The sequence below is a fragment of the Herpailurus yagouaroundi genome, unplaced genomic scaffold, assembly GCF_014898765.1.
Source record: "Herpailurus yagouaroundi ecotype Mexico unplaced genomic scaffold, PumYag 166, whole genome shotgun sequence".
In the NCBI taxonomy this organism is placed as follows: Eukaryota; Metazoa; Chordata; class Mammalia; order Carnivora; family Felidae; genus Herpailurus; species Herpailurus yagouaroundi.
This window is the reverse complement of record NW_024412407.1, coordinates 26,691,895-26,718,156: the sequence shown is the minus strand read 5'-3', so window position 1 is coordinate 26,718,156 and position 26,262 is coordinate 26,691,895. Positions and strand designations below refer to the sequence as shown.

Here is a 26,262-nt window from a genome sequence, read left to right as displayed (position 1 = left end):
ATTTAAGATGACATGTGGGCATTTCATAAGGAGATGTCATCTTTACAAAAGTGAACTGATACCCATAACAATTTTTAGAACTACAAGAGTGATAGCTGGAGGAGTTAGATCAATAGCTTTTCTGTGCCATATTTCAGGAGGAGATAATTCTTTATCTATTTCCCCCCAAAAGTTTTCATGTTTTTACAGCTGCTGGCAAATTATTCTTGGTGGAACTTAAAATGATAGAATAGGGCCTTATGTCAAAAGATGCAGACACTTCATGTTGCTCTTGTTGTAAAGTAAGATCCTATTTATATAGAATTTTATTCTTTTTCCATCTAGATGTCTATTTATTTGAGAGAGAGAGAGAGAAACAGAGAGAGAGAACGAGTGGGGGAGGGGCAGAGAGAGAGGGAGACAGGATCCAAAGTGGGCTTTGTAGTGACAGCGGAGAGCCGGATGTGTGGCTTGAACTCACGAACCACAAGATCATGACCTGAGCCAAAGTCATAGACTTAACTGACTGTGCCACCCAGGTATCCCCTATATAGAATTTTAAAATCTATATTGAAATTCTGGGATCAGAATACAAAGATTAGAAAAATTCTTCCTCTACATAATTCAACCTATGATCTCCCTAACCTTGACTGGGGCTGCCTCTCAGTTGGGCAATGATGACATTGAGATCAGAAAGCAAAATGTATTAATTATTTGTAAAAAACATTTTCTGAACCTTTTCTTTTAAAATTCTAAATGGAATTATATTTAAATAAAAAGGAAAATCTCTGATTGCCAATGTGAGAAGGAAAAGTTAGTATTACATTCTTTCCACTGTCATATATGTAAAGTACTTGTTTCCTTTTTAATAGGCATTTCTGTACAAATACAAATTGAGTGCTCTTGATACCAATGACAACCATGCTCATAAGGGACAAAAATGGAAAACAGATAGTGGATCCAAGAATCCACCACTAGAGAGAAAAGAACAAAAGGAGGATGAAGAGGTAAAAGGGCCTGAATGGAAGGATGTCACTGGTCATAATACCTACCACTGAATTGGCATTTTATCTTAAAAGTACCTCTTTTTTGAATGACAAGGGTATGAAGAAAACTTTTCACTGTACACCTTCTTATATTATTTATTTCTTTAACTATGTGAATGTGTTCCCTATTAAAAATTAAATACAGGGGCGCCTGGGTGGCGCAGTCGGTTAGGCATCCGGCTTCAGCCAGGTCACGATCTCGCGGTCCGTGAGTTCGAGCCCCGTGTCGGGCTCTGGGCTGATGGCTCAGAGCCTGGAGCCTGTTTCCGATTCTGTGTCTCCCTCTCTCTCTGCCCCTCCCCCGTTCATGCTCTGTCTCTCTCTGTCCCCAAAATAAATAAACGTTGAAAAAAAAAAATTTAAAAAAAATTACATACATCCATTAATTTTTAAAAAACCCACTTTGAAATAAGTTTTAGAGACTACTTTTGCTGGACCATTGTTTTTCATATTAAATTTACTTGTAGTCAATTTCTCCTTCACATGGATAGTTGGGACTGGTAGAGATAACTCAATAACATGTAATCTTTATAAAACATTCTTTTTCTTTGTAATATAATGTATTATTATAATTTAACCTTAGTGGAGTTACATATCAGCTTTGAATATTATATCTATATGCATAAAATATTAATAAAATTTAAAACATTCCCCAATCTATACAAGCCATATACCTGGAGTATAACCCCATGGTTCATAGTATGAAGGAAAAACTCCTAGATGACAACCTCGAACAAACTCTTCATAATCCATGGGTAATAAGGGGCTGGTGGAGGATAGGAACTCTGGGTGCAAAATCACCTAAAAAAGGGAAAATTCTAATGAGAAAAAAAGAATAGAAGAAATTAAAGCAAAAAATCTACCGTTTGGTATTCTGATACTGTAGAATCCTTGTGTTCTAGATTCAGGGAGAGAGAGAGAGAGAGAGAGAGGGAGAGAGAGAGAGAGAGAGAGAGAGAGGAGTAAAAAGAAAAGAAAAAAGTGTGGGTGCATTTCTCTCTCTCTCCATTCTGTGTATCTAGTCTGTGGACCTACTTTCCCTCAGGTTCCAAGGCCTAGATTGGAGGAAAAATGTGCCCGTTTTTGTTCTCATGCTGAACTACATCCTTCAACCCAGATTTCGTTGACAATAAGGGTATTGTTTTAAGACTTTATTTCCAAGTAATCTCTACACCCAACATGGGGCTCAAACTTACAACCCTGAGATCAAGAATCACATGCTCTACCGACTGAGCGAACCAGGCATCCCAACAATAAAGATTTTATTTTGTTTTCTAGTGGCTGACTGTTGTCTTATTTCTCAATTGCTCCTACCTCAGGCAGCAAAGAGGAGAGCTATGTAATAGGCCATTCTCCATTGCCCCAGGCATGAGTTAGCCCAGAGTAACCGAGCTAAGAGACAGAGATACTAGGAATCTAATCTAAATTAGATCAGACTAGAAGCCTTCATCCAAATCACAATCCTCTCTCACCTCGGGGTAATCACCTCCTAATCCATCTCCCTGTTTCTATTCTGGCAAGGTGTCTACTCAGTACAACGACTAGAGGGAACCTTTAAAAATGCCAACCCCTCCTCTGCTCAAAATCCTTCAGTGGCTTCCCATTTCACTCAGAGTAAAGTCCAAAGTGTTTACCATGGTCTTTTAAAGCAGTGGTGTCCAGGTAAATGTTTAAGAATGAAAAATCAAAATATAAGTATATATTTGTACATAAATTTACTACACATTTTACTGATATAAAAGATGTATAGCATACAATTTCCAAATAATAAAAAAAGTACACACAAAAACCTACACACAGATGTTTGTATCAGCTTTATTCATAATTGATAAAACATGGGAGCCGTTAAAATATCCTTTAATAGGTGAGTGAATAAATAAACTGCAGTACATCCAGACAATGGAATATTTTTCAGCACTAAAAAGAAATGAGCTAGCAAGCGATGAAGAAAAATGTACATGGAAAAAAAATGTATATTACTAAGTGAAAAAAAGCCAATCTGAAAAGGTTAAATATTGTATGAATCCAACTATTTGACATTCTGGAAAAGGCAAAACTATGGAGACAATAAAAAGATCAGTGCTCAAATGGGGGCAGGGTTGAATAGGCAGAGCACAGAAGATTTTTAGGACAGTGAAACTATTCTGTATGATTTTGTAATGATGGATACATGTCATACATTAATCAAAACTCACAGAAGGTACAAACAATGTAAACTACGGACCTTGGTAGGTAATAATGTGTCAGTATAGGTTCACCAATTGTAACAGATATACCATTGTGGTTGGAGATATTGATAGTGGGGAAGGCTACATATGTTCCCAGGGAAGGAGTACATGGGAGCTTTCTGTACTTTCTGCTCAACTTTGCTGTGAACCTAAAACTTATCTAAAGAATAGTTTATTAAATATATATGTAATGTACTCCTTATTATAAATTCTAGATGATTAAATACTCCCAAATGCTTTTGTTGGCTTTGGCCAAAATCTTGTATTCAGAACTAGTACATGGTTTCAATGCCTGAACGTAGTAGTTCTGACGTGAGATAAATGTCAGAACTTCATAGGTTCATTGGTGACATGAGTGACTTCTTCCCTGAGTTGGACATTAGCCTTTGAATACTGGAAAAATATCTCCTCATGTTTTTGTGCCACTCACAATTTTGTGTAACAACCATAGACACAACCCCCCTTTTTTTTTTAATTTTTAAGTTTATTTATTTATGACAGAAAGAGAGAGAGAGAGACAGCATGAGTGGGGGAGGGGCAGAGAAAGAGGGAGAAACAAAATGGGAAGCAGGCTCCAGGCTGTCAGCACAGAGCCCGATGTGGGGCTTGAACCCATGAACCGTGGGACCATGACCTGAGCCTAAGTCGGCTGCTTAACCAACTGAGCCACGCAGGCGCTCCTAAACACAATCCTTTTAAGTTTAATCTGCATTGTTAATACTTTATCCCTTTCTTAAGTTTAGACAATCGAGACACAATTAATCAAGCCATGATGGGTAGTGTTCACTGTCTTCACTCTCTAGAGACTCCCACCATGGCCAGTTCCAAGTTATCAATGTGATGTCACTGAACCAGAAATAGGAAGGGCAGTAGCACGTCCTTATAGAATATTTCCACCGTGTGGGCACAATAGCCATAAATAACTTCAAGTGCATAGGTAATCATAGAATGTAATAAACAATAAGTATGTGATGTTTTTTGAGCATTACCTTTCATTTTAATATAATTGATTTATATTTTAAGTTGATATAATTTAAGTTTTTGATTAATATTTTTTAAGTAAAATTTTTTTAAGTTTATTTTTAGATATTTATTTATTTTTGACAGAGAGAGAGAGAGAGAGAGAGAGAGAGAGAAAGACAGAGCATGAGTGGGGGAGGGGCAGAGAGAGAGGGAGACACGGAATCTGAAGCAGGCTCCAGGCTCAGAGCTGTCAGCACAGAGTCCGACACGGGGCCTGCACTCATGGAAAGTGAGATCATGAGCCAAAGTCAGATCTCAACCGACTGAGCCACCCAGGCCCCAGTTGATATAATTTAATTTTTTAAAATATCTGTTTTTAAAACTGGCTCACAAAATTTCTGAAAATTTAGCAATTGGCTCTCGTGGGCTGGTCTGAGCCACTACTGGGACTATGCTGCCTGTAATGTTATGCAAAGGCAGGGACAAGGGAGACAATGGCTATCATTAGAAAGCTATGAATAGAAAAGCTACTTAACTGGTTACTTGGATGAAAGAATTCTGCTATTTCTCCTATTTATTAACATTTTTCTTGAATCATTATTAGGTAATTTGTTAGTTTCTCCCCATAGTTAAGTAGTTATTAAAAATAAATAGAATCTGAGGGCACCTGGGTGGCTCAGCTGGTTGAGTGTCTGACTCTTGACTTCAACTCAGGTCATGATCTCACAGTTCATGAGTTTGAGTTGCACATCTGGCTCCAAGCTGACAGTGCAGAGACTGCTTGGGATTCTCTCTCTCTCTGCCCCTCCCCAACTTGTGCTCTTTCTCTCTCTCTTAAAATAAGTAAATACACTTTAAAAAAAAGAAAAAAATTTAGAAAATAAAATCTGATTTTAAAGTATTGGGATTATAATTATATATATAAAATTCATATACTGTATATTATAGTATTTATATTGTGTATATATACATCATATACATCATATGCAAACATATATATAATATAATATATAACATATATATGCTTATATATATGTTTATAATATATATGCTTATAATGTGTATATATTATAATATACATATAAATATATATTGTTTATATTGCATATATACATAATATACATACATATATACATAATATAATATAATAAAAGAATAAGTATATATTTTTCCAAAGATAAATTTTTCTATATTTTTCCAAAGAGATTACTTTCAAGAAAAACCCTAATTTAGATATATAAGAACAATAACAGTTATATAATATGTTCTATATTATAAATAATGTTTTCATATATCAATTCACTTAATCCTAGCAGAATCATGATATTCTCATTACCCTAATTTTATTTTATTTTATTTTAAAGTTTATTTATTTATTTATTTTGAGAGAAAGGGGAGGGTGGGGGGAGCGAGAACGAGTGGGAGAGGGGCAGAAGGAGAGAATCCCAAGCAGGCTCTGCACTGTCAGAGTGGAGCCCAGTGTGGTGCTCAAACTCATGAACCGTGAGATCATGACCTGAGCCGAAATCAGTCGTCGGCCACTTAACCGACTGAGCCACCCAGGCACCCGATATTACCCTAATTTTAGAAATAAATTATAAACATTAGAAATAAATTATATACATTAGTTATATTGCAGGAGATCCATAAACAGGAGATAGGTTAAACTTAAAAAAATAAAATGGTAAAACATCCAAAATTGACACAAACAGCAAAGTAAAAATAGGTAAAATGTTTTCCTCCATAAAGCAAGACCCGAGTTCCTATCATGTGCAAAGTACTGCAGTAGGAAAGCAACAAAACACAGATACTGACTGTGTCCAGGCAGTCATCAAATGGGCAGCCCACTGTACTCCTGGCAAATATCAGCAAACAGGGATTCAAAACTCATTGTGTCTACTTTGGCATTTGGAAGCCTAGGAAAATTTGTACTCTCCAAAGACCATTTCGGAACATGAAAACATCATGGCTCATTCGTTTTGTTTCCAGCCAAACAGAATAACAGCACAACTAAAATAAGAGAACAGCTCCTGTGGGCCCTAAACAGCCAATTACAAGGGCCCAGGGCAGAGGAAAGGATGTTTGAGGTCAGCCCAAGGTCATAGGGAGGATTAAATGAGATCCTGTGTACAAAACCCCCTAGCAGAGAACCTGGCTCACAGCAGGCCTTGGATCAGTAGGGAAAAAACAAATAAAAACCAAAAAGTTGCCTGACCATATTTATCCTGTGAGGGAATCAAGATCCCAGGAAGTTAATTTACTTTCACTGAGTGGTGGCACAGGGTCAAGACCTGGAATCTGCACTGTGGGGTTTCCCCACTACACACACTGCCGAGACAGAATTGATGATAAATTCAAATTCAAAATAATCTGCAACACTTCCTGAATCAAATGGCCAGTCATATGGAGAGCTCATCATTGCACTCTGAAGGTTAAGAATCACTCGATAGAGTTCTATAAATATTCAGATGATCAAATATGCACTTACATTAGTTAAGCTTTTAAGGTTAGTGTTAAGCTTTTAAAGGATACCATTCATAAAATAAAATACCTGATTCTGAATTGACCCAAATCCATCTCAGTGCTTTGAGTGTATATTGTTATGAAGGAGTTATTCTTTTATTTCTTGTGTCAGTGTTTGCTTTATGATAATAATCAATGAATGTCTCAAAAGATTCATGAGTGTAACTGTATAAACATAATTTGTATGAGACAAACTTCCTTCCCCATTCACTCTACATAAGCCATGTGGTTTTATATCTCTGGGCCTCTTCATCTACTTCCTCTGCCTGTTATCTTCATGATCAACTGATACCGGCATGATAAACTCCAGCTGGCTCCTCAATTAAGATCTAGCTCACAGGTCATCCATTTTATAAAACGTGATCAAGTCCTCCAGGCAAAGATAAGTCCTCCATTCTCTACTCTCATCAAACTGTTTACACCTCTTTTCTAAGAGTCATTGAGTACCAGGATTTGCTAGTATAGGGCTAAGTACAGATAAAAGCTAACATTTATACTGCATTATTATGCACCAGGTACTACATTAAAGGCAACATCCATCATTTATTTAATCCTCACAACAGTTCTGTGAGTGTGGGTTTATTTGACCACCGTTTCACAGATGAGAAGACTGAAGTCCATTATGTCATTTTACAAACTGATTAAGTGGCAGAGATTAAAGCCAGACAAGGGATCTTGATTGACAGCCCCAACTGCTTCCCCTGTGGAGAAACTACAGCAGTTGCTCTTAGCCTATAGACTTGGCAGAGGTGGGGACAAGGGCCAACTCATTTCTGCCCAACCAATGACTTTTTAAATGGGTGACATTTGTTTGGAAAAATCCCTACTGTGAATAGGAATCCCTATTAAAATTGTCGCAAGGCACCCATCTGCCTACCAACCTGAAACTGATAGGTGAACAAAACTTGTCAAGGTAAAACATAAAGGAAAGGTTTAGAAACAGGGAAAAGACATATGTAGTAACACTTATCATATTTTAAATAAGTCAACAGTAAACCACAATCACACACACGTGTGTGCGCACACACACCTCACATGGGCATCTTTTGTATTAAGAAAGGAAGCACTGTAAAATAATTCTGAATCTGTGTTAGCTATAGATTGTACTGTTGAAAACTATTTTTGTGTGTGGGCACAGGAGTGCATGTGCCTCTGTGTGTGTGAGTGCGCGCGTGTGTGTTTCCTTCCCCTAACTGACCAGCCATGTTAATGGTCTGTTTTTCCCCCTCATGAGTCACTACATAGTGCTGCTATGTGTGCATATTTTTCATTTATTTGTGAATTTTTATTAATTCTAGTTTTTGTTAATGACATTTGACTTTCCTTTCTGTAAAAAAAAAAAAAAAAAGGTTGAGCAATTTTTACAACTGGGCTGCAGTCTGTGGGTCTTTACTCCTCATCCTCCTCCCTGCTCTCTCCACCTGTCTGACTACCCCTCCCTGCCTGCCTTTGCCTTCAACCTCTTTATCCTTCACAGGCATTTTCATCAACAAGTGTTTCCACATCTAATCCTGTCTTGGTGTCTGCCTCTCAGAGAATGAAAACTGAGAAAATTCATATGAGACATAATCGCTGCCTCAAAGAACTCCCAGTCTCACTGGAGGAATGGACATAAATATTTTAAAAATACAAATAATTCAGTGTGATGATTCCTAATTTGCAGTAGATAGAAATCATCTTGAGGATGCACATAAGGAGGCAATTGTTCTATTTGGAGTAGATGAATGCATGTTAAGAACAAATAAAGGAAGAGATGACTTCTAGGTTGGATCCCAAAGGAATTGTTAGAGCGGCTGAAGTTAGGGCACTTGAGAAAGAGAGAATAACAAAAACAAAGACACAGAGTTAGGAAAGCATTTGACATACTTAAGAAATATGTACTTGTCCATTCCTGAGAAATTGCTTCACTTCTACCATACTTAAAAAAACAACAACACAGGTCAGCAAAGCATACTTTGTTCAGAGCTCTTAATTTCAAGAGACCTTCCAGGCTCAGTCTTCCCAAGAGCAAAGGAAGCATGAACCACAGCCATGGTTCCATGCTTCCTGTGCCATCTGTATTTACTATACATATCATGTGCCAGGCACCCAACAAGTCCTCAGGGGAAGAACCACAGATTTAAATATAAGTGTGACATACAAAGTTCTGTAAAGCTGAAAAGAAATTCATAAGTTTTCCTTCTGCCACTATTTCCTTTTTAAGGTGGGGGGGGGGGGGGGACTTGAGAAGGACCAGTCTAATTACATGAAAACGAGGTCAAATTAGTGCTGATACTGAAGTAAGGTATGTTTCTGCAGATCCAATCGTGCTGAAAAACGTAAAGGATGGTGCACCCTTGGGAGATACATCCCTGCATTTTCAGGGAAAAATTTGTAGCCTACCTATTATGTGATGTGTGCTACAGGTAAAACTTTTGGAAATGTAGAAACACAAATGAAAAAATAAGTCACCCATAATTCTATAGCACATATTTTGCATGAGTGTGTGTGTGTGTGTGTGTGTGTGTGTGTGCACAGAATGTGTTTAAATTGGATGGGTAACACCGCATGGGATATTTTATAAACAGCTTCTATCATTTAATTCTGCACTATGAGCTGTTACTATCTACTATCATGAAAATTCCTCCTGACTTAATTTCTGAGATACTTTTCCTCTTCTGACTCTTGCTCCTTTCTTCCACGGACTTTTCCTCTAATCTCTTAAATCTTGAAGTTTTCTTGGGTCAACACTTTTCTCTGCTCACTCAAGCTGGTCTTCCAGCACAGCAGGTTTGGCATTCCCCGGTATCCTCTACTGCCCCTGCACTGACAGCTCCCTTCTAAACCTAGACTCTGTTTTCTAAGTACACACGAAACATCTCTACTTGAATAGCTCACATGTAACTCAGACTCAATCTATCAAAAACAGAACTCAATTCATGATGTGACCTGACCCTCAAGCAAGCTTCTGATAATGCCTTTCCTTAGATTTTAGAAAGTATTGATTAAATAATGAAGCTATCATCCTTGCCTTCACCCTCTTTTTCCTTCCCAATGACCATGGGTCACTAAGTGTGATCTTTTCTGTAGGCAACCACCATTGTTCCGTCCTCTCCAGCACTTCCGGCATGGCCTTTGTAAAGGGCCCTTATCATCTCTCAGCTGTACTTGGTGGGGCGCCCTTAACTTGTCTCCCTCTGCCACACCCACTCATGCTTGTACCAAGGAGTGAATGCGAGATGAGGAATGAATATACGAATGGACTATTTTTTTTTCCAAGAAATTTTGCAGAGAAGTGTGGAAAAGACAGAAACATTTAAAAACATCAAGAGGAGACCAGGTTAAGGCAAAGCTTGTTTGCTTATTAATGTGAGAATATTTAAGGAATGACAGCAAGGGAAGGAGCTAGTAAACCTGGAGCATAAGGGAGGACTAACAGGGGAATGAGATCCCAGAACACCCTCAGAACCTAAAGGAAAAGAAATAATAATAGGTCAAGATTTATATTTGAGGGGTACTGAAGGAATTTAGATCTCATTGAATTCTCTGTTCACCTGATAAGGTGAAAGAAAGAAGAAGAAGTGAGACCTTTGAAAAGATTGGTAAAAGCTTATGACAACTTCATCTGGAATACTGGTGAATGGCTTGAGTAGGGATCAGCAACTATCGTTTACATGTTCACCATTGTGCCCTGCACCAAGCACTGTACCTGGAACATATTTGGCCCTCGGTAAACGTCCTATAGACTAAGCTCCACAGTGGCAGAAACCAGGTCTTATTCATGCAATGAACACTGTGCTTAATCATTGTAGAAACTCAACGGTCAAAAAGAATGACTTGGTCTATAGAAAATTCTATAAAAATATCATTAGCCACACTCTCTGAAACCGGAAGCTTCTCGTATTATCCCTTTAAAGTTGAACTTTATCAGGAAGAAACAAAGAAAAGTCATGCTCATCTCAGAGATTCACTAATTAAAGTAATTCTTAGATTATATTTGTATCATTAAAAATGAGGCAATTTCCTCATTCTTACTGCCAGTCTTGTACAACGTTAAGAATGATACTAAAATAGTCATTATATTTTAATCACCCAAGACAGGAAATACAATTATTTTTTTAGAAATATTATCTGAGGGGTGCCTGGGTGGCTCAGTTGGTTAAGCATCCAGCTTCAGCTCGGGTCATGGTCTCCCTGTTCCCTAATTCGAGCCCTTTGCCAGGCTCTGGGCTGACAGCTCAGAGCCTGGAGCCTGTTTCAGATTCTGTCTCCCTCTCTCTCTGCCCCTCCCCTGCTCATGCTCTCTCTCTCTCAAAAATAAATGAAATGAAATGAAAAAAAATTTTTTTAAAGAAATATCATCTGAAATAGTTCTGATAGGTGTCAAAACAAACACGGGAGGCTTCTAATAAACTCTCAAAAATATATTCTATGTCATTTTGAAATGCCCTATGTAAACAATTAGTTGTACCTTGACTCTGTCTGTGCGGTTGTTGAAAAGTCCGATCCGTCTAATGGTGCTGAGGATGGGATCAGTGGAGTCATCAATCATGTTGTGAGTGGTCACTGGAGGCAAAGACTGTCGCTGAAGTCATAGAGGAAAGAAAATGTCAGTTGTGGAAAGAATGAGTGTGACTAATTTCAACAATAGGTCATTGGCAACACATCATCAGCCTTCAGTCTGCTGAAATGACAGTAATGATGATGACTAAGTTTTGTGTGTGTTTCAGAGGAGGATAATGGGTTGAAGAACTTCCTTCAGATATTATGATACCTTTGTTTTTCACCTGCAGCCACTATGTGAAAGGCCTAGACTTCTTGACTACTTTCAGGATTTATTTAGAATGAAGGTGTCCTGAAATCTTGACTCAAGATGGATGCCTTTCCTGGATCCTTCCTAGCAGGGCTGACCTCTGATGGTTCCTGATGCCTCACTACTGTGACAAGATGTGACACCTAGCTTCCATTTTTTGCAATAAGTTCACTCAACTGAGAAACAGTCACTGTTTCTCACTAGTGAGTTGCCTCACTACTGTGACAAGATGTGACACCTAGCTTCCATTTTTTGCAATAAGTTCACTCAACTGAGAAACAGTCACTGTTTCTCTATCATGACTCAAAATTCCCCGGTATCCCGGCTCTGCTTTTTGAAAATTTTAGGGATGATTTTATCGTCATTGCAATATATACAGTTTTTCAAATGGATATATTCATTCCAAACAAGTTTTTTAAGTGGATACAAGATACATTCCATGAAAATGTTCAAAAGAGCCCTGAAAAGCACCCATAAAACAAGCAAAGTTATTATTTAGGTGAATGCATAAAAAATGACTTTTCTAGCTCTTACGCTTAAACATTTCCCAAACTAGCCCATTCCAATGAATTCAAATATTGATCTAAATTGATTTTAACAATCTCGGGAAGTGATGGGCACTCTTGTCCTTGTTACCTGAGTTGAAAAGATGGCTCTTTTCATAACTGTTACATCATCTCGATCCAAAATATTGTTCATGTCAGGAATTTCTCCTCTGTGAGGAAAACCGTGTTAATAACAAAAATAAAAATAACTGGCACTAATTCAATGTTTCCTATGTGTCAGACTCTGTTTCAAGCACTTCAAAAGTAAATATAAAACAGAGTTTTATATAAATATAAATATAAAAACATATGGTTTCCTGATGAAGCTTATAGACAAATTCCTAAAGCATGAAGAAAAATAAAAGAACAATTTTGATAGCATAAAAGAAAATGAAAATTTTTAAACATTAATGTTGACCATGAAAAGGACATTTTCATCATATTTAGCCTAGTCTTGAGTACCATGTTCCAAAGTGGCCATAACTGTCCATCTATGAGTTAATATTTTTACTGGTAAAAGGAAATGATTCATGCCTGCCACCATCGATCAGAAGATAACACAGCTTTCTCTTCATATTATAATAAAATCCAAATATTTTATATAATTATTATTTTATAATACATTTTAATTTGATTTGATTATTTAGATTTTATTTTATAAATTTATATATTTAATTTATTTCATTATGCATTTAATGTTTATCATTCATAAAGTAAATATAGATTAATTAACATTACTTAATGTTAATAAATATTTTAATATGTGAGTAAATATAAGTATTTAATATATAAAGTCCATGTATTTTTTGACTCAAACATCTTGTGAAATGTCCCTCCATTTCACATTGACATATAATCCTTAATGAGACTTCCATTGAATTAGAACCTATTTACTTATGTAAATATGTTCTCATTTGTACATCTTGTTTATAACTACTTGCCAGATGAAAGAGAAAACAAAACCTGTTCACATGACATAATACGTATTCAAAGTCTACTAATTCCTTTATATTGGAACAAAGGAAACACATTATAGTGTAAATTGTTAAATTTGAACAGTGGAGCCCTAAAATGTTTGAAGTGGTCAGGATTCCCAGCACCTACCTTAATAATGCATCATAGAGTTTCTTTCCAAATTTTTCCTTCACAGAATGTGCAATGTCCCTGTATAAATTGAAAGATTTATAATTTAAACAGTGTCACAATTTGTAATCTTTTTTTGCTATGGCCATGCTGATGTTTTTGTCAGTGTATTTTTTGAAATTACAGGTCCTTTGGTACAAGCTCTTCTATTGTTTTTCCTGGTTGCCAGTCTAGTTGAATTAAAACCTCCAGAGCTGAGGCAGCAGAACTGCACTGAGCGGCCCACAGAGCTTCACATTTTTTTGCTTCAGGCGAGGGCAGGGAGGGGGTGTGGCTGGAAGTACAGATGTAACAAGATGGGGAAATTCTGTGATAATTGTTGAATCTGGGCTATGGGCATGTAGGGTGTCATTATACTAATCTCTTCGGCATTCATTTTTAAATTTTCACAAGAATTTTTTTTTTTAAGTTCAACCCATTTAAAGATTTCTAGGGCCGCCTGGGTGGCTCGGTTGAGTGTCCAACCTCAGCTCAGGTCATGATATAACAGTGCATGGGTTCAAGCCCTGCATTGGGCTCTGTGCTGACAGCTCAGGGCCTGGAGCCTGCTTCGGATTCTGTGTCTCCCTCTCTGTCTGCCCCTCTTTTGCTCATGCTCTGTTTCTGTCTGTGTCTCAAAAATAAATAAATGTTAAAAAAAAAAGTCTAAAAAAATAGTAAAGATTTCTACAGAGGTTTTATCCTTCCACAGTGGTTCATTCCAAAGCTTTTACAGTAACATAGTCCAATAGGCATTCCATAATCTGACATAATAGCCTAATGAGAAGTGAGTAGCATTTGTGCTATAATAATATTAAGGGGGAAAAAAAAACACAACAGTCCAAAAAGATATATCAGAAATTATGCATGTTAAAAAAAATCTCTACACTTACTGCTTGAGAACATTTATAGGACATGAGATTACCATAGTTGTTTCCGCACTGCCTGGCCTTTCAGGGTTTCCACATTGAAATTGTTTGTCTTGGCAGGCATAATGAAAAACACCACCACTGTGACGTCACTTTTATGCATCTAATGAGGGATTAGGAAACAGAACCAGTCAACTACCACAGATAAAAGAAAACATCAACAGATGGACCTTAAACTTAAAAAAAAAAATAGTATTTTACATTATCTTTAGATAAAAGGAATACTTATTTATGATTGACAGAGAAATTATACCCACTTTCCTGAAGCTGACTCCGAAATATTATTTTATTTGGGCTTTCAGTCAGGATTTACTAACAATTTGAATATTCACACATAAAATATTTTCATTAACCAGCTAAAATATAGAGCAACTGCTATTGATAATTACAGTGCTTTTCTGGGGTTAAAAAAAGTCATAGGAGGGGCACCTGGGTGGCTCAGTTGGTTAAGCGTCCGACTTCAGCTCAGGTCATGATCTCATGCTTGTGCCCTGCACCAGGCTCTGTGCTGACAGCTCAGAGCCTGGAGCCTGTTTCGAATTCTGTGATTCTGTGTCTCCATCTTTCTCTACCCCTCTCCAGCTTGTGCTCTGTCTGTCTCTCTCTCAAAAATAAATAAACATTAAAAAAAAAATCTACAGAAGTCATAGAATAGGAAACTCACTCCAGGAATAGCCACTGTATTAGAGAAGAATAAATGTACTATCTGAAAGAATGCTATCTTTCAATTTCTCCAAGTATTATAATTATCTTTGATGTCTAAAATAGCAATTGGCTTTTTCTTCACACTTAAAAATAAAGTGACTATTAGGAGCACCTGGGGGCCTAGTCGGTTAAGTGTCCCACTCTTGATTTTGGCTGGGGTCATGATCTTGGAGTTCATGACTTCAAGCCCCGCATTGGGCTCTACATTGACAGTGCAGAGCCTGCTTGGGATTCCCTCTCTCTGCCCCTCCCCTGCTTGCACTCTCTCTTTCTCTCTCTCAAAATAAATAAATAAACATTAAACACACACACACACACACACACACACACACACACACACACATTTATGCAGCCACTCTGGAAAATAGTGTGGAGTTTCCTCAAAAAATTAAAAATAGAATTACCCTACGACACAGCAATAGCACTTCTAGGAATTTATCAAAAGGATACAGGAGTGCTGATTTGTAGGGGTACATGTACCCCAATGTTTATAGCAGTGCTATCAATAGCCAAATAATGGAAAGAGCCCAAATTCATCAACTGATGAATGTATAAGGAAGATGTGGCATATATATATATATATATATGTATACACACACACACACACACACACACACACACACACACACAATGGAATACTACTCAGCAGTGAAAAGGAATGAAATCTTGCCATTTGCAACAATGCTGATGGAATTGGAGAGTATTATGCTAAGTGAAATAAGTCAGTCAGAAAAAGATGGATATCATATGTTTTAGTCATATGTGGAATTTGAGAAACTTAACAGAAGACCATAGGGGAAGGGAAGGAAAAATAAGTTACAAACAGAGAGGGAGGCAAACCATAAGAGACTCTTAAATACAGACAATAAACTGAGGGTTGATGGGGGGGGGGGATTGGGGGGGGGCCAGGGAAAACAGATGATAGGTATTGAGAAGGGCCCTTGTTGGGATGAGCAGTGGGTGTTGTATGTAAGTGATGAATCATGGGAATCTATTCCTGAAACCAAGACTACAATGTATACACTGTATGTTAGCTAACCTGACAATAAATTATTAAATATATATATATATTTATTATACACACATATATATGTGTGTGTATATATATATATTTAAAGTGACTGTTAAATGTATAGATAAATTGATTAATAATGTCCCTAAACATGATATATGTTTGATATAGCCTTGACTCCATTTATAAAGCTTGTTGAATAGATACATACTAGGAATATTATGGAATAAGATTATTCCAGCCTATTCTAGAAAAATCCATCTGGTCTTTATTATTGTATTACTTCCTTATTAATGTGGTATCAGGAAATCTTTTAGGATACTTAGTACAATATCTGCTCTAAGGCAAAAACAAATCTATGTGCAAGAAAAAAAATTAACTGGACAGTGGTTCAGAGCTCAGTAAAATTTAGATTGTCTTGGTATCTCAGTAAGATTGAAATTCTACACCCATCACCTATAGCGTACTCTTATTTATTCTATATTTCTACATGATAGAATTAGAATATAAGCCAGTAACTTTCATCACTAGCTTTTACATGATACCATTTTGTATAGCTGCTTCTACTGGCACAAGTTTTATTGCTGGATTAACTGGGAACCTATATCAAGTCTCACCTTCCTGAGCAAAAAAAAAAAAAAAAAAAAAAAAAAAAGATTCCACATTGAAGTGGGAGGCTCCTTCCCCCTCCTTCATGTGTCCCTGTAGTGGGACATCTCCTAGTTTCACAATTCAAGACTCTTAATCTCAGGGGGAGGCATGGCAGATGAGTAGGGAGAGGAAAAGCATTTGTGTGTGTCTGCCCAGTTGTACAGAGAGCAAAGGCTTGGTTGCCAGCTGTGCATGGTACATGTTCCTCTGAAGGCCTTCTTAGGTTGGGGGAAGATGGCAATCGGATGAGATAATGAGTTCTAATAGCAAGTTCAATATTAGGAAGCCTATTGGTGTCATATACCAAGCCACATCTTCCATTAAAGACTTTTTTGGTTTTAAAAATTGCAAATTTTGTTCTGCGTTTGCTTGATTTCCTCACATTTATCTTTCAATCGATTAACTCTTGGGACAGGAGAAGGAATGTTACAATGTCATCTTAAAACATAACACCATAAGCTTGTGGCTCTCTTTAAAAAATATCTGATCAGGTAAATATACAAGTGAACAATGTAGCAATCCCAATAAGCAAATTGAAAGACCAGAGTCATTTTTAGAATAAGGTTGTCATTTTAAGTAATCAAAATCATGTATTCTCTTGAAACCATCCTAAGAAACCAGAAAGTTCTTTACTTCTCACAGAAGGAAGTCCTGTTATAAAAGTAGTACGTGGTGTACCACCTAGGGTGTTCTTACCCTCAGCAGGAAATTTAACCTGGATAAGGCTTCTAGGAAGATGTCAGCTCCTTTGTTTGAAAACTCGTATCTCCCAGCAATGAAAAGGAACAAAGTCTTTTCAAGGTCAAAGTCCAGATGACTAAAACAAAACAAAACAAAACAAAACAGTTTCAAATAAAATAAGACAACGGCAACAAAATGTACAAATGAATTCTGTTAAAATTTAATGGGACTGAGAAAGGTAAACATTTACTGTAACAATCTTGTTTTCTCTATGTCATAGGTCCCTAAAACATGTGCTATTTTTTAAAAAAATTTTTAAATGTTCATTTATTTTTGAGAGAGAGACAGAGGGTGAGTGGGGAGGGGCAGAGAGAGAGAGATAGTGAAACAAGAATCTGAAGCAGGCTCCAGGCTCCATACTGTCAGCACAGAGCCTGACACAGGGCTCGAATCCATCCATGACCTGAGCCGAAGTCAGACACCCAACTGACTGAGCCACCCAGGTGCCCCCGTGCTTTTTTTTTTTTTTAAATAAAGAAAAGCATACCCATAGAAATGACCTCGAACAAAATCTTGGATCCTGGCCTTGTACGTGGCATGTAGATTTTGAAACTCATGTACTGCTGAAAATTTCTTAACACTCAAGCCATTTGGAGTAACTACATCTGGAAAAGCAAACATAAGATCACCATAAATATCTTCTCTTGGGAGGGGTACCATTGTAGAAAAATAGTGTGCTTAAATATATAAAATTAGATGTCTATTAACATTTCTAGTTTCTAGCATAGAACTAAAAATTCGTAACACTTCACAATAAATTGTTGACATAGGAAATCAGGAGTGTGTGACCAAAATAATATTAACTAGTACAATGAAACATCTAATTAAAAGCACCAATAATGATTAGTATAATTTTCCTTTATTGATTGCTTACTATACACCAGGCACTATTCTAAACACTTTAAAATGTAATTCATTTAATCCTTGCAAAAACCAATGGAGTAGGTGTTCTTATCTGCATTTTCAGAGACAGAAACAGAGGCACAGAGTTGTTAAGGAACCTGTCTGAGAACACAAGTGTCAGTAGGAGTAGAATCCATGCATTATGCCTCCACGTGTTGTGTCTTAATCATTTTGTACACTGAACTACCTCTTAGCAACTTATTTTGACCGACTATGTGGGAAATGTTCTCTCCACTTGGAAAACTGGAAAGGCAAGCCTTTATTTCTAATTCCCAGAAGATTTTACTCAAGCAGGAAGACATTTTTGTTTTCCAGAATACTAGTCTGTGACAAGAAAGATAGAGACTACTCAGAGTAAAAAATTAGAGCTACCTACTGACTTGAATACATGGGTTGTTGCATTTAGTAGCAGTAAAAACAAATGAGATAAAAAAAAAAGCTATGTCAAAAAAATTTAACATATGGCATTGGAGATTTTTGCTAGGTTTGAGATTTGAGTTAAAATTATAAATACGCCATTATTTTTGAAGGATATTTTACAGTTAACAAACTACCTTAAGTTTTTTTTTAATGTTTGTTTATTTTTGAGAGAGAGAAAGAGAGAGAGACAAAAAGTGTGAGTGGGGGCAGAGCAGAGAGAGAGAGGGAAACACAGAATCTGAAGCAGGCTCCAGGCTCTGACCTGTCAGCACAGAGTCTGATGCAGGGCTCAAACCGCTGGAACCGCAAGATCGTGACCTGAGCCGAAGTCAGATGCTTAACCCACCGAGCCACCCAGGGGCCCCAACAAACTCCCTTTTGAAATGGTTCCACAAAATCAACTCAGGCTTCTTGGTCATTTCTCATATAAACAACTCATGGTTCTTATGAGTTTTTACTAAGTAATTGGGCAAATGCTATACTCCTTTGCATACCTCCCCACAGCAGAGTGGATTTTAGGTTGCCAAAGTTTTTAGTAAAAGCCCTCCTGAATAATTCCTAGATGAAATGTATAGTGTGATCTGGATAGTAGACAATCCTCCCTTATAATGTATTTATCTTTCCATAACATTATGTAGTGCTTACCTTGTGCTAGACTCTAGTATATTTGATAAATATTAATTTAATTTTTGTCAAGCCACAAGAAGTATAAGTTATTTTGCTATCCCCATTTTACAGATGAAGAAACTGGCCTGTTGAGAGGTTACATTATTTGGCCAAGTAACTACAAAGTAAAAGAGGTAGGATTTAAAAACAAGGCAGCCTGGCTCTGAGATCTATGCCTTTATCTACTGTGGTGGTCAGCTGTATTGTCCAAAAAGATATAGAAGCCCAAAATGTATGTGAATATCTCCTTATTATGACTTTATTTCCTCTGGAATTTTTTTTTCATTGTTTCACAAACAAAGCTATATAAGGATGAGATTGTGCAGATAGGATAGTAGCTTTAAGAGAAAGTTTTATTTTAAAACAGGAAAAAAAAACCCACAAGTATTTTTGTAAGCTCAGAAAAAGATACTGTATGCAAGAAACCGGAAATATGCAAGAAAGAAATAGCATGGTGATGGAGTACGTTTCTGTAAGGGACATGACAGTGATAATCCAACTGAATGCTGGAGAATACTTGGAAAGACAAAAGAGGAATAGGCTCTTTATTCTGCCATGATTCAAATTTCTTGGATTCTTTTTTTTTTTTAAATTATCTGGCACCTTGAAATACTTCCTCTAGACATTCAACAACCTATATTTGGAAGAAAAACAACCAGAGACAAGATCACAGGGATTAAAGAAAGAGGATATATTAATTAGGACTGTTTGGTCGCAAGTAACAGACCCAGTGCTAACACTGTGTGAATAGGTCCTAACCCTGGTTTATCTATAATAATGAGGAATTTATTCACAGGATGCTAGTGTCTCATGGCAAGGGTTTCTCTGGGCTTCAGGAATTGGTTTAAACCATTAGTTTAAATCACTGTGGAGAATCTAGAGTCTGTTTCTGCTTTTCATTGTACTCCACTGTAGGTTAGTCTTCTTTGCATCCCATACAACATAGAAGAAAAATGGGCACTGCCAACAGCTTCAAAGCTGACATTTCTTTTTTTTTTTTTAATGTTTATTTATTTTATTTTGAGGCAGAGAGATGGAGTGGGGGAGGGGCAGAGAAAGAGGGAGAGAGTGAATCCCAAGCAGGCTCTGTGCTGACAGTGGGTCTCCATCTCACCAACTGTGAGATCATGACCTGAGCCAAAATCAAGAGTTGGGCGCTCAACCAACTGAGCCCCCAGATGCCCCTCAAAGCTGACATTTCTGTTATACAAGAGTGCATTCATACAGACTCACCTGTTTAGACTCCCTCCTGTGGGAGTATTCTGATTGGCCTGGTTTATGGTGGGTATCTACCTCTGGACCAATCTGCTGTGGCCAGGTGATACAGTCAAATTTTTTTAAAGTTTATTTATTTATTTTGAGAAAGAGGGAGAGAGAGCACAACCAGGGGAGGGATAGAGAGAGAGAGGGAGAGAGAGACTCCCAAGCAAGCTCCAAACTGTCAGCTCAGAGAGGGGCTTGATCTCACAACCATGAGATCATGACCTAAGTCAAAAGCAATAGTTGGACACTTAACCTACTGAGCCACCCAAGCACCTAGAGTTATGTTTTATGAACATGCCTCTTGGCATTGCAACCTCTGGATGGATCTGGAGATAGTTCCCAGAAAAGCTTTCAAGGTCTTGGGAGAAGTAAAACAGTATGTTTCTACTAAACAGGACTGATGGGGCAATGTCATAAGATGTAGGACTGACGTAATCTCACACAAATTTCTGATATTTTCTGAACTTTTATTTCCTTAAAATAAAAAAGTTAACTTGCTTACACCCACCAAGTAACTGTGACAACCCTAGGACATAGGCCTATTTCAAGCATAGCTCATTCATTCAACAAGCACAGATCGAACACTACTATGTTGTAGATATAGCTTAGTGTTCATTTTATTACAAAGCTACTGAAATTGAGAATTAAAATATGTGTAAAGATCTGGGTGGTAATAGTGAATCCAATTTTTCCTCTATTATTTTATGGATTTTTCTTTGTTTTAAACAAAATTTTTATACTTCAATGTCATTTAGGACTGAAAGATTTTTGACAAACTCAGAGATAATAATTACCAGGCTTTCTCTTCAGCATATGTTCTGCCTCTATTGCTGTTATTTCAGATACTGTGGTGAACACATGAGCACAATGGACAGAGGCTCGCTCCATGCAATACCGGTGGTAAATCTGCCTTTCCCCAGCCTCTTTGTCTATGTCAAACTGTTTAAAAGAAAAAAAGAAGGAAAAAGCAAAAACACAAACACATTTTCTCATACTACTGACGCTTGAAAAGCATGGAGGTTAGTGGCATTGACCCCCTGTGTAGTCAGAAATCTGCAATTAACTTTTGACTCCCCCCATACTTAACTACTAGTAGACTACTGTTGACCAGAAGCCTTACCAATGACAAAAACAGTTGATTAACACATATTTGTATATGTGTTACATACTGTATTTTTACAATATAATAAGCTAGAGAAAAGAAAATGCTGTTAAGAATATCATAAGGAAGAGAAAATACATTTATAGTACTGTACTTATTGGAAAAATCTGTGCATGAGTGAACCTGTGCAGTTCAGACCTGTATTGTTCAAGGATCAGCTGTACGATCCATTTACACAAGGAAAACAAAATCACATATATTCATACTGTTTTTCTTCAAGACTGTGTAAAATTTTATGACCAGAAAAAAGTAGTAACTTTTTATTAAACCTATTACTAAAATGTATACCCACTCATGCTTTATTTATTTATTTATTTTATTAAAAAAATTTTTAGCGTTTATTTTTGAGAGACAGAGCATGAGCGAGAGAGGGGCAGAGAGAGAGAGGGAGAGACTGAATCCCAAGTAGGCTCCAGGCTCTGAGCTGTCAGCACAGAGCTGACGTGGGGCTCAAACCCATGGACAGCAAGATCATAACCTGAGCCAAAGTCCGAGGCTTAGCCCACTTAGCCACCCAGGCACCCCCAGCCACTCATGCTTTAAAAAGTACTGTTCAGGGGCACCTGGGTGGCTTAGTTGGTTAAGCGCCTGACTCTTGATTTCAGCTCAGGTCTTGATCTCACGGTTCCTGAGATGAAACCCTGCATCAGGCTCTGTACAGACAGCACAGAGCCTGCTTGGAATTCTTTCTGTCCCTCTCTCTCTGCCCCTCCCACCGCCCTCTTTCAAAATATAAATAAATAAACATTTTAAAAGTATTGTTCAGGGGCGCCTGGGTGGGGCAGTCGGTTAAGCGTCCGACTTCAGCCAGGTCACGATCTCGCGGTCCGTGAGTTCGAGCCCCGCGTCGGGCTCTGGGCTGATGGCTCAGAGCCTGGAGCCTGTTTCCGATTCTGTGTCTCCCTCTCTCTCTGCCCCTCCCCCGTTCATGCTCTGTCTCTCTCTGTCCCAAAAATAAATAAACGTTGGGAAAAAAAATTTAAAAGTATTGTTCATTTCTGCTTCTAAACTGCTGTTTAATCCTCACGTGAATATTTCTACTTTGCTGTAATTACTTAGAATTCTTAATTTTTGATACCTTAATTATATTAACTTACCTTACATTTTATAAACATTGAGCTAATTACTTTCCCCAAGGACCTTATCATATTTTCCCCATAAGCAAAGAAACAAAGCCGACAGTAAAGTCGATACTGAAAATAAGGATAATTATTATCACCCTTAATTCACTGAAAAGCTTTCTGACAAAGAGAAAAGACAAATGATTTTCCAGGGTTATATAATTCCTACCACTGTATAATTTCAAGAGGGGTATGGTTACTTTAACTGGATGGTGTGTTAAATTGTGCAATCATCCTTTATTCTGGGTATCTTAACTTTAAAAAAAAAAAAACAAAACAACTTTAAAAACCAACAAGCCAAACACCAAACAATTGATTAAATAGTTGGCAACGGTTATGGGCTTTTGCCATTTTGCTTAGCTGCTGAATATTATATCTCACATAGCTGCAGATGAAACTAGCTGTGTTTGGGGCGCCTGGGTGGCGCAGTCCGTTAAGCGTCCGACTTCAGCCAGGTCACGATCTCGCGGTCTGTGAGTTCGAGCCCCGCGTCAGGCTCTGGGCTGATGACTCAGAGCCTGGAGCCTGTTTCCGATTCTGTGTCTCCCTCTCTCTCTGCCCCTCCCCCGTTCATGCTCTGTCTCTCTCTGTCCCAAAAATAAATAAACGTTGAAAAAAAAAATTAAAAAAAAAAAAAGAAACTAGCTGTGTTTAAGAGAGAAAAGTGTATCAAGTTTCTGGTATTATATTAGCAGGGTGTTTTTCATAATAAAGAGTATTAGAAGCTCAACAGTACTCATCAAGCTCTCTTCTAAGCATGATGTCATATTTAATCCTCATAAACCACTAAGGCTTGTATTGTGTCTTCATTTTGTGAAGGGGAAACTTGAAGCTTGTAGAGGTTAGGAAATCTGCCCAAGACCACATTCCTATTAAGTGTCTTAGCAGAGCCCTAAACTGATCCTTAATCAGTCTGACTCCAAGATTGTGCTACCTCCTGTTTTAGAACATTTAGACTCCAGCTCGACCAAGTCAGTCCCAGTAACTACTGTCCCATATAGAGGAAAATACCGAAAAAGACTAAGTAGATGATTCTAAAGACTACAACAAAGAAAGTCTTAGAGGATTCTTTCTTGTCTGTAATGTTTGCAACTATTTATCTGAAAATGTTTGAATCAGGGCTCTATATGGCATCCTTGGATCAGCTGAAGTTTTCCCAAAGGCTTATATGTCTGGTCTCATTTATTCAATCAAATCTGTCATTCAATCAATATTTGTTGAGTAATTTATTGTTTCTGTGGCCCTCAAAGAACTTATAAATTAGTGAGAAAACAGGTTAAAATTAAGCAGAAATAGGTAAGTGCCTGAGGAAGGCATAGGGTCAGAGTGAGACTGATTTACAGAGTGGGACTGAGAATAGTGAAACATAGCTCATACTATGCAAGTGTTTATATTGTCAGTATCACTTCCAGAATGTAAGATTTTCAAGGGCAAGGACCATGATTTATTAATCTTTGTACCTCCAAGTTGTATTGTTCAAGGATCAGATGTATGTGAATAAAACGGCATTTGAACTGGGATATGAAACTTTAATTTGGGGAAAGGTTATTTTGGATTGAAAAATTAACTGCCCTAAAGAACAAGTACATAAAGTCAAATAGGGTTCCTGGGTGGCTCACTCGGTTAAGCATCTGACTCTTGATTTCAGCTCAGGTCCTGATCTCATGCTTCATGGGATCGAGCCCCATGTCAGGCTCTGCCCCTCCCCTGCTCACTCTCTCTCTCTTTCTCTCAAAACAAATGAATAACTATTTTTTAAGTAAAAAAACATAAAGCCAAATAGCATGTGCAGAAAAATAGCATCTGATGTGACCGTAGCAGAGAGTATAGAATGTAGGAGACATAGTAAGACAATAGACAAGGCTAGAAAGTTAGCCTTTGTCCTGTATACAGTGGAAAGCACTAAAAGGGCTCATTTAAACATATGATAAAGACGGTCTATGCTTAGAAAAAATAACTCTGGAAAAAGTATGAAATGTTTTCTGTTACTGAGCTTTTGTGAAGATTAAATGAGATAACACATAACAGATGTTTAGAAAAGCGCCTGGCACGTGGAAAGTGCTCAATAACTTTACCTATAATCATCATCATTATTGTTGTTTCTGTTGGTATTGTAGAAAGTAATAAGATTTCATATATGGGGAAGGGTTTACCATCTGGACTTTTAGAGATAAGAAGATAGGATGTCTAGATGAGCACACCAAGTACGCAGATATACAAAGGGAGAATAGTAGAGGCCTTGTGATCCCGTGAAAGGTCTCCACGAAGACAGGCATGTGCCTTTTCCTGGTCCTGTGGGGTCTATTACCTTCCAGGCCTGCAGTATGCTTGCCACATCTGTGGTTTACAGCAACTCTAGGTGTTTATACATATTGTCCACTTTTCCGCATGTTTATGATAGCCTGTTAAAATCTCTGTCTGGTAATTCCAACATCTAGGACATATCTGGCACTGGATATTTTGACCATGGATCTTACTTTCCTACATTTTTGTATATCTCATTACTTTTTCCTGAATTCAGGAAAATGTGTAAAAAAGAACAAAAAGTGAGGCAAAGCATAGATAAGTTAGCAAAGCACAGTCTAGTGACAGAGGATGATAATCCTGTGATTGAAGGTGATGAGCTCAAAACTTGGTCAGATGGAAGAGCTAAAATCCATCAAGCAATTGTCTATGGTTTCTTTCACTGTCTGTTCATTTCCATCCAGACAACACTGTCCTTACATTTCCACCCAGGAAATCCTGATATCATCAAAAAAGAGAGTCCAAAGCATAAGAAAATTAATGGCCTTTTTTTTAAGCAGTAGTTATGTAGCCATTATAATTGAGGGGAAAATCAATCAATGGCTAGACCAATAAAAATGAATTTGGAAATATCTTCTTGGAGAGTCTCAGAAGACTGATATGCTGGCTGAAAATGGTTGAAATGCTATTTTAGTTAACAGAGTTAACTAAAAACTTAAAGCGACATCAAAGTCCTTTTGAACTGGCTATTAACTAAACATTTTCAGTGAGCAATTAAAATTTAAATGAAATAGTTCTACTCCTTCTGTTTTTAAATTAATTTTAATTTTTATTTTTGAGAGAGTGCAAGCAGGAGAGAGGCAGGGAGGGGTGGGGGCAGAGGATCTGAATCAGGCTCTGTGCTGATAGCAGCAAGCCTGATACAGGGCTTGAACTCATGAACTGTGAGATCATGACCTGAACTGAAGTCGGTGGCTCAACTGACTGAGCCCCCCAGGTGCTCCTACTCTTTCTGTTTTTATAACAGTTGGGTACTATTATTCTTGTTCCCATTTCTCCCCCATATTTATTTGCCAGATTCAGAGCTTACCTGATTCTGGGTCTTGCATCAAAGACTAAATTATGACTCATCTCTTATGTTGAACTTTTAAAAAATTTTCATGTATACAATTTGTTGTTATTATGCAACATCCAAATTCTGAACCTATTGTGAGCATGAGGTGGGGGGATCTGCTGTAGAAGATGAT

The 26,262-nt window shown here is 37.5% G+C and overlaps 1 protein-coding gene across 2 annotated transcripts in view; it reads right to left on the bottom strand.

Moving 5' to 3' along the window:
• Positions 1–26,262, bottom strand: part of GYS2 (glycogen synthase 2) — a 49,555-nt gene that overhangs the window by 7,455 nt on the left and 15,838 nt on the right. For both annotated transcript variants that reach the window (XM_040488701.1, XM_040488700.1), the window contains exons 5-12: positions 21,283–21,427; positions 17,724–17,841; positions 17,192–17,312; positions 14,124–14,230; positions 13,181–13,240; positions 12,168–12,246; positions 11,190–11,303; positions 1,700–1,826 (exon numbers count right to left, since the gene is read on the bottom strand). In XM_040488701.1, the coding sequence (XP_040344635.1) occupies positions 1,700–1,826; positions 11,190–11,303; positions 12,168–12,246; positions 13,181–13,240; positions 14,124–14,230; positions 17,192–17,312; positions 17,724–17,841; positions 21,283–21,427 (871 nt within the window). The remainder of the gene's footprint in view (positions 1–1,699; positions 1,827–11,189; positions 11,304–12,167; positions 12,247–13,180; positions 13,241–14,123; positions 14,231–17,191; positions 17,313–17,723; positions 17,842–21,282; positions 21,428–26,262) is intronic.